The following is an 8,817-nucleotide window of genomic DNA, read 5'->3' as shown; positions in this document are numbered from 1 at the left end:
GATCTCTCTTGAGTACATTAATTGTAGAAATTTTTGGTTGGACAATATTGTTTTGTTGTTATTGCTGATGTAAAAAAGAAAGCACAAGGATGAAGGCAGCAATATATATATGCTGAAGTAGGATCCCACGCGTAGTCCATTAGTGTATACTACTGATTCTTTTCTCTTTTTTGAGAACTACATAGTACTTGTAGGGATATTCACAAACTAATCACACAAGAACAGAGAAGAGTACATCTCGAACCAATGGAAATCGGAGCCTTACAATGTCTGATCTAATGATTCATTCAATGTCACAAGAATTCACAATGTCTGATGCAATAAGATGACACACGCTCTGAGGAACTTGGCCGATCCTGACACTCCAATAGGTCTGAAATAAATCCAGTAAAATGCGAGCACAAGTGTCAACTCTAGGATTGAACCCATAGGATTGAACCCTGATGGGCTGGGATACTACAGTCCACCTAACCAACCCATCACAAGTTGGTTCACATGTGCTGTGTTTTTTTTAACACAGTACAGACAAAGACGCTCATACATACACATATACACTCACCCTATGAATACACGCATGCACACCCTACCCCTATGAGCACCCCCGAGAGATTGAGCCAGACATCATCTTGAGATTGACGAAGTCGCCACCAACGCTTTTATAGTCGACGGGAACATCTCCTCACACTGAATATACATCGCCGGAAGGCTTAAAATAAATCTGAAATGTGAGCACCAGTGTCAAGTTTAGAACTTGAACCCTGGTGGTCGGGGATACCACTGTCCTCACACCCATTCAACCACATGTTGGTTCCCATTTGTTGTGTATATTGATGTGTATGTCCGCAATTGTGTGTCGGTGTGTGCATGTCTGTGAGTGTGCGTGAGATAGGGTTAAGGCAGGTGTTACCATTGATATGAGATGTAATTCAGTTTTTATGTGTCATCAATGTCAACATTATTATTTTATTTTTGATCACTTAGTATAATAAAAGATGTGTGTTACACTACTATGATGTACCTCGTGTGCAAGTTTTTATTTGTTTCATTTTATTTTTTATTTTAGGTACCAATGATCTCAATTCAGTCATCCTTAGAATAATTTTTGTTTATGTTTTTATTTTATTTCATGATTTTGTTTCAGGTAAGATAATTTTCATGATTACTTCTTCTTCAGTTGGAATTTATGTTTTAGAATTTCATCTTAAAAAAATATATATCTTTGTTTACTAATGAGAAAAAAGTGAGTAGAATGAACAAATCTTTTAACCCATGTTAATAGTTCCTCTAGGATTTTTGTTGCTTAGTCAACTTTTGAGCGATTGAATTTCTCATATGTTTATGCATGAGGCAACGCTTTTGGTGTTGAAATAGTTTGACACTACTTCAAACGAATATACTTAAATCATAATAATTATTAAAAGTTGCACTAGTTTACACTCGTTCTTTCACAGTGTGGAGGAGTACAACTTTTGTGTAATTTGTGTTTAAGTTTTGTGCATAGTACAAAAGAATACACTTTTTTATTTGTTTCATTTTAACATTTTCATTCTTGTTTTAGGCAATACCAATGTCCTTAATTTATTCATTCTTAGAATAATTTGTGTTTATGTTTTTGTTCCTGGTGTTACCCTATTTTCATTATTCTTTCTTTACTTGATATTTTTTTCTGAATGATATTAATTTAACTTTTCTTAATTTTTTACGTTTTTTTACTAATAACAAATTGAAATCTTTCTTTGTGGGATACACTTGACAGTGTTCTAAGAGGAATTCCATCTGCTTGACTTGTTGCGAACAACTCCCATCAAGCGAGCGTGCTGCCGCCCAGCGTTGCTATATCATGGAGCGTGTCGTCGACAACATGTCCGTTCCCTACAAACACGGATGCAGAAGGAAGATGACCGATCGGCCCGTGCATGTGCCCAGTCTCTGGCTGCGGCTTTGTCGCGTCAACTGCGGCACTCCTGGACCATCTCACCGCCCTGCACAAGTTACCAAGAACGCCAATAGAACTATTCCGTTTTTCCTACTCCTTCCTTTTCGGTTTATAGGGCTCAATTTAAAAATCTCATCAACCAAAGTAGATGGTGAGTGGTGGAGTACTTTTTGTAATTTGCAAAAGCACCCAATTAATGCTCTTGTTTTCCTCAAAAAATTTATGTTTACCAATGTATTAATTGCAATGCATGCATGCATAAAGTACATGGATTGGTCAATTTTCTTTTAATACTTGCATGCAATGATTTAATGCGCCTTAAAATCTAAACTTGTGATAGGGTCTTATAAACAAATTGAGCCTTATCAAATGGAAAATTGAGCCTTATCAAAAGCACCCAATTAATGCTCTTGTTTTCCTTAAAATCTACTCTTGTGATAGGGCCTTATAAACAAATTGAGCCTTATCAAATGGAAAATTAAGCCTTATCAAAAGCACCCAATTAATGCTCTTATTTTCCTTAAAATATACTCTTGTGATAGGGAATAACCAAATTGAGCCTTATCAAATGGAAAAACTAAGATTTTGAGATAAACCCTATAAACCGGAAAGGAGGGAGTACCTCATTCTTAGAATTAATTAAGCATGTTTAATGAATAGGGAATCTACCCATATCCCCAACTTGCGGTTACATCCCTACAGAGACGTAGTGCCTGCTCGCTAGGAAGTAGGAACCGACGTCTCTTTGTACCATCGCGTCCTTTACGGACGTATATATTGTAACTTTTCCATCGATCAATATAAGAGTAGATTTGCGATTCACTTCATTCTCTTTAACCTTGGAACACGTTATCAGCACGCTCGCTGGCGGAGCAATTGCCTGGAGGCCGGCGGCAGGCAACGCCTTGTGGCGCGAGGGCGCCTCAGCCCGCAGAACGGCGTGGCGGCGCAGTTCTGCAGCCGAAAGACGACCAACGCCTCCCTGTGTGGCTCCCCGCGATGCAGCGCGTTCAACGCCCGGCTCCTCGAAACACGGTGCCGCCTCCGGCGCACAGTCGAGGAATGGCGCCGGTCCAGCCGCCGAGCCGTGCTCGCGTTCGCCTAGGCCTAGGCTTCTCTGTTGGAACCAGGAAGACCTGCAAACTCTAGCTCACGACAACAATGATGAGAGGAGGACGATGACTCAGGTGGTTTTGTGCTGCATACTGCATTGCAGCTTTTCCCGTTTTCCTCTTCTTTTATTTGTACTGAGATTATAGAAGAAAAGATCAACTCCACACGCGAGCAGACCGGCCGTGCCATCCCACGATGCTCGACGTGCGAGTGATGCGCGCGTGCCGCGAGCTACGCTGCATGCCATCCCATGCAACACTAACGGCCGCGCCAAGCTAGCTAACTACTAACTGAAATTAGGATCGGCCTCATCGTGTACATGCACACGTGACTTGGCCGTTTATTTGCTAACTGAAAGAAAGCTAAGCTAGCTACTGAACCGGGCTAGGAAATACAGGTTCAACATTTCACCCCCTAATTCCGACGCCCGGTGCTCACCACTCCGACGCCAACCTTCTGCCTCATTTCAACAAACTTGATCCGGCCGAGCGCCTTGGTGAGGAAATCAGCAAGCTGTCCGTCAGTGCCGACGTGGTCGACGTCCACCTTGCCGTCTTCGATGCACTCACGAATGAAATGATATCGAATGTCAATGTGCTTGCTTCTGTCATGGTGCACCGGGTTCTTGCTCAGAGCAATCGCCGACTTGTTGTCGACGCGCAGCTTCGCCCTCGTCGGAGTGTCACCGGTGAGCTCGCCGAGGAGCCTGCACAGCCACATGCCTTGGCAGGCTGCGGTTGCCGCCGCCATGTACTCAACCTCGCAAGACGAGATGGCGACGACCTTCTGCTTGTGAGAAGTCCATGTGATCGGGCTGGAGTTGAGGAAGAAGACCACTCCCGTTGTGCTCCGCCGATCGTCAACGTCGCCGGCGTGATCGCTGTCGCTGTAGCTGATCACTTCCGGCACTGCTGCACCACCTTGCTTGTAGCAGCAGCCATGATTCAGTGTGCCACTGACGTAGCGCAGTATTTGCTTGACAGCAGCCCAGTGCGCCTCCGCCGGCGCCTCCAAGTACCTGCTCACCATGCCAACAGAGAACGAGATGTCTGGCCTCGTGTTGCAGAGGTACCGCAGGCTCCCGACGATGCTTCTGTACCGTGTGGCATCCACGGGCTCGCCGGCGCCGGTCTTGCCAAGCTTCAGCCGATTCTGCATCGGCGTGTCTGCAGGGTTGCACCCCCTCATCCCTGCTGCATCCAAGATCTTGGCTGCGTACGCGCCCTGGCAGAGGGTGATCACGCCGGCCTTCTGTTGAACTTCTATGCCAAGGTAGTAGCACAGAAGCCCAAGATCGCTCATGTCAAACATATTCTTCATCTGCTCTTTAAACGCTGCAATTTCTTTGTCGCCGGCGCCGGTGATGATCAAGTCGTCGACGTAGACGCCGACAAGCAGAGTCGACGCGCCCGCACCCCTCCTGTACACCGCGTTCTCAAGAGGGCTGCGCTCGAAACCGAGCGACACGAGCGACGCGTCGAGCTTGGCATTCCAAGCCCGTGGCGCCGGCTTCAGGCCGTACAGCGCCTTCCGAAGGCGCAGTACCTTTCCCGCGTCGCCGCCGATGACGAAACCCGGCGGTTGGTGCACGTACACTTCTTCACGGAGATCACCATTCAGAAATGCGGACTTCACGTCCATGTGATGGACTTGCCAGCCTCGATGCGCCGCGAGTGCTAACAGAAACCGCACAGTCTCCATGCGCGCCACCGGAGCGAACACCTCGTCGTAGTCCACGCCTTGCCGCTGCGCGTACCCTTTCGCCACCAGCCTCGCCTTGTGTTTCACCGTGTTGCCGGCGGCGTCCCTCTTGATCTTGTATACCCACTTGAGCCCTATAGCTCTGTGGCCAGGCGGGAGCGTGGCGAGTTCCCACGTGCCGTTGTCGCGGATCGCCGCGAGCTCGTCGTCCATGGCGCGCTTCCAGCACGCCTCGTCAAGTGCATCATCAACGTTGTCCGGCTCCTCCACAGCCATGAGACATAGCCTGATGTGCTCCTCCCTCGCCGCCGCGTCCAGCTCCGCGAGTACGTGCTTCATCTTGCGGTAGCGGGTTGGAGTGTGGTCAAGGTCGTGGCGCTCGCTGTCGTCGTCCGGCGGCGTGGCCCAACCGTCCTCCACGGACATGGGCGTGCTGCCTGCTGACGCCATGGGAGGCGACCCTGCCGCCCCGGAGGACGAAGAGCTGGCGCTGATTGGTGTAGCGGAGGCCGCCGGAGAGCCAGTGCGCGCCGGGGATGACAGCTCGCTGTGCTCTTCGTCACTGTAGGTGACCACAAGGTGTTCGACCGCGGGCGCGGCGTCTCCGTTGGCCGTGGTCGTCCAGTCCCACTTCTGCTGCTCCTCAAAGGTGACGTCGCAGGTTATGATCACCCGCTTGCTCGACGGATCGTAGGCCCTGTAGGCCTTGGCGCCCTCCTCGTACCCGACGAAGATCGCCGGCGTGGAGCGGTCGGCCAACTTGTCGATGTCAGGGCCGAGCCGCTTCACGTGCGCCACACAACCAAAGACGCGAAGATGGTGCACCGCCGGCTTTCGTTTGTGCCAAGCCTCGTACGGCGTCAGTCCGTCGAGGCTGCGCGTGGGCGCACGGTTCAGGAGGTAGACCGCAGTCTTCACCGCCTCTCCCCAGAACGTCGTCGGCACCGCCATGGCCTTCAGCAAACAGCGGGCCATCTCGACCACTGTCTGGTTGCGCCGCTCGACCACGCCGTTCTGTTGGGGCGTGTACGGCACGGTGGTGCAGTGCTTGATGCCGCCGTCGTCGCAGTACTTGCGGAAGGCGATCGAGTTGAACTCGCCGCCCCGATCCGAGTGGAACGCCAGGAGGTTGCAGTTCGATTCGGCCTCGGGCCGTGCCTTGATTTTCTTGAAGCGATCGAACGCCTCATCCTTGGTTTGCAACACCTCAAGCCACATGTATCGTGAGCAATCATCAACGATCAGGAGAAAATACCGGCTACCTCCCGCTGTGGCTGGCTTGATCGGCCCACATAGATCGCTGTGGACGAGCTCCAGAGCACGCTCCGCGCGATACGTCGTGGCCTGGGTGAACCGGCCGATGCTGCTTGCCCAGGGCGCACCCGTCGCACACTTGGTCGACGCGGTCGATGACGGGAACGCCGTCCGCCATGCCCAAGCACCCCAGATCCCGCAGCGCACGGAAGTTCAGGTGGCCGTAGCGACCGTGCCACAACCACGCCTCGTCCGCACCGCGTGACAACAGGCAGACAGGGCGCCCTGCCGTCAGGCGGAGCACGTACAGCCGTCCGCCGTTCCTCTGAACGCGCGCGATGAGGCGGCCTTCCTGATCGCGAAGCCGCAGCAGCCCATGGCGGATGTTGGTCTCACACCCAAGCTCGTCCATCTGACCCAAGCTGATAATATTGCTGCGAAGACGAGGTATGAAGTACACCTCTGACAGGGTCAGGTGCTCACCGTTTCGGCACTCAAAGAGAATGGTGCCCCTCCCCTCGATCTGGACGTCGTTGCCGTCGCCAAGCCTCACGGAGCCGCGCACGCCGACATCAAGCTCGGAGAAGATCTCCCGGCACCCGGACATGTGGTTGCTCGCCCCGGTGTCCAGGTACCAGGACATGTCGCAGCGACCGTCGGCAGGGCCGGCTCGCACCTGGGAGCGCTCCTCGTTGAGGAGAACGCGCTCGACCGGGCGCTCTATGGTTGTCGAGAGCGCGCTCACCGTGGTCAGCAGGAGAGACGTCTCCGTGTCTTCCCCTTCGCCACGCGCCAAGTTCGCCTGCTCCTTGCGTTCACGTCGTGGCTTGGTGCAGTGCTTGGAGAAGTGCCTAGGTTTGTTACAATTGTAACACTTGACCTGGGACATGTCGTGCTCTCCGTTCGCGCCGTCGCGCCCGCCATGTCCACCACCGCCCTGGCCGCCACCACGACGGTTTTGCTGCTTGCCACGGCGACGGCTTGAGCCGCCGCCCTGTCCGCCAGACCCGCATGGTCCACCGGAGCCGCCGCCCTGTCCGCCAGACCCGCATGGTCCACCGGAGCCGCCTTGACCGCCGCCCTGGCCACTGTTCTGGCCTTGGGCGCGCTGGTTCTTCCGTGCCTGCCACTGCGCCTCCGTCATCAGCAGCTGTGCCCCGCCGCCTCCACCTTGATCGTTGGTGAGGTAGCGCTCCTCCGCGGAGCGCAGGCGACCGACGAGCTCCTCAACTGAGAGCGTGTTGTGGTCGAGCATCGTCTCGATGGCGAGATCAATCTGCATGTACCGAGACGGGACGACGCGGAGGAATTTCTGAACCACTCTCACCTCATCCATGGTGTCGCCGAGCGAGCGCAGGTTATTGACGAGCGAGGTGATCCGCATGCCGAACGCGTCGAGCGTTTCACCGTCGCGGAACGCGATCGCCTCAAACTCGGAGCGCAGTCGTTGCGCCGTGGCTTCGCGGACGCGCGCCACGCCCATGCGCATGGTCTTGATCGTGTCCACGCCTCCTTCGCCGTCCTCTTCACCACAATCGCACCCACCATCTCTGGCGGTACGGATCGCAGGATAGCCGCCAGCGCCGCCTTGTCGTTGGGGACGCTTGTCGGGTTTCCCTCAACCGCGTCCAACATCAAGTTGGCCTCCATGTTGATTTGCATCAGCATGGACCACTCAAAGTAGTTCGTCGGCGTGAGCATCGGCCACACCGTGTTGCCGCCCGGGACGAGGCGCTCCTGGACCGTGCGCTCGTGCACGACGATCTCCTTGCCGTGCCTGCGGGTTCGACTCCGACCACGGCTGCGACCGCGGTCTGGAGTCGGCGAGCACGCGCCGTCGTCGCCGTTCTTGCCAGCTGTTGTACGGGCCGCTGCCGCGGCGTCAACGGTCACCGGAGTGCCCCCCGGGGATGTCGAACCAGCCATGGTCGCCGAGGAACGACGCGGCTCTGATGCCACTTGTTGGAACCAGGAGGACCTGCAAACTCTAGCTCACGACAACAATGGTGAGAGGAGGACGATGACTCAGGTGGTTTTGTGCTGCGTACTGCGTTGCAGCTTTTCCCGTTTTCCTCTTCTCTTATTTGTACTGAGATTACAGAAGAAAAGATCAACTCCACACGCGAGCAGACCGGCCGTGCCATCCCACGACGCTCGACGTGCGAGTGATGCGCGCGTGCCGCGAGCTACGCTGCATGCCATCCCATGCAACACTAACGGCCGCGCCAAGCTAGCTAACTACTAACTGAAACTAGGATCGGCCTCATCGTGTACATGCACACGTGACTTGGCCGTTTATTTGCTAACTGAAAGAAAACTAAGTTAGCTACTGAACCGGACGGCCCCGTCCTGCGCGGCGGCGCTGCGCTTGCCGGCATATTGCGCGAGCGCGGCGGCAGCATGGCCTCGTCGGCTCCCAGCCCGTCAGCGCTCAGTGCGGCCACCTACAGTTTCGACGCACCACGCTCGACCTCTGCTTCACCAATTGCGGGCGGCACTGGGACGCTCCTGCCATGGCGGCCCATGGTGCAGCGATATGCCTGCTCAGGCCCCTGCTCTTCGTCGCGCATCCACGGATTCCGGCAGTCGTCCGGCACGGCCCGGAAGCCAGCGGCTGGACATGCACGCATGCCCCCATGGACGGCGGCAGCACCCACGGGCGCGCGGGACCCATGGCCGGAGGACGCAGCATGGCACGGTGAGTGTTGCGGCATCGAACGGACACCCGCGAACTCTTTTGAAGGTTTTTCATTGTAGCCCTTCGGTTATGCACTAATCCCGCACAAGTGCCTATGTATTTCCGTTGACCACCA

General features: G+C 54.1%; 1 protein-coding gene across 1 annotated transcript; it reads right to left on the bottom strand.

The window, feature by feature from the left end:
- Window positions 1–6,008: 6,008 nt before the first annotated feature.
- Window positions 6,009–7,930, bottom strand: LOC109779267 (uncharacterized). Its single transcript, XM_020337870.1, has 2 exons — window positions 7,638–7,930; window positions 6,009–7,554 (listed from the first exon to the last, which is right to left on the bottom strand). Exons 1-2 carry the CDS (start codon window positions 7,928–7,930, stop codon window positions 6,009–6,011), a joined length of 1,839 nt encoding a protein of 612 aa, XP_020193459.1.
- Between the last annotated feature and the right edge of the window lie 887 nt (window positions 7,931–8,817).

The sequence above is a fragment of the Aegilops tauschii genome, chromosome 3 (genome assembly GCF_002575655.3).
Source record: "Aegilops tauschii subsp. strangulata cultivar AL8/78 chromosome 3, Aet v6.0, whole genome shotgun sequence".
Taxonomy (NCBI): domain Eukaryota; kingdom Viridiplantae; phylum Streptophyta; class Magnoliopsida; order Poales; family Poaceae; genus Aegilops; species Aegilops tauschii.
This window is presented reverse-complemented; position numbering and strand designations above follow the sequence as displayed.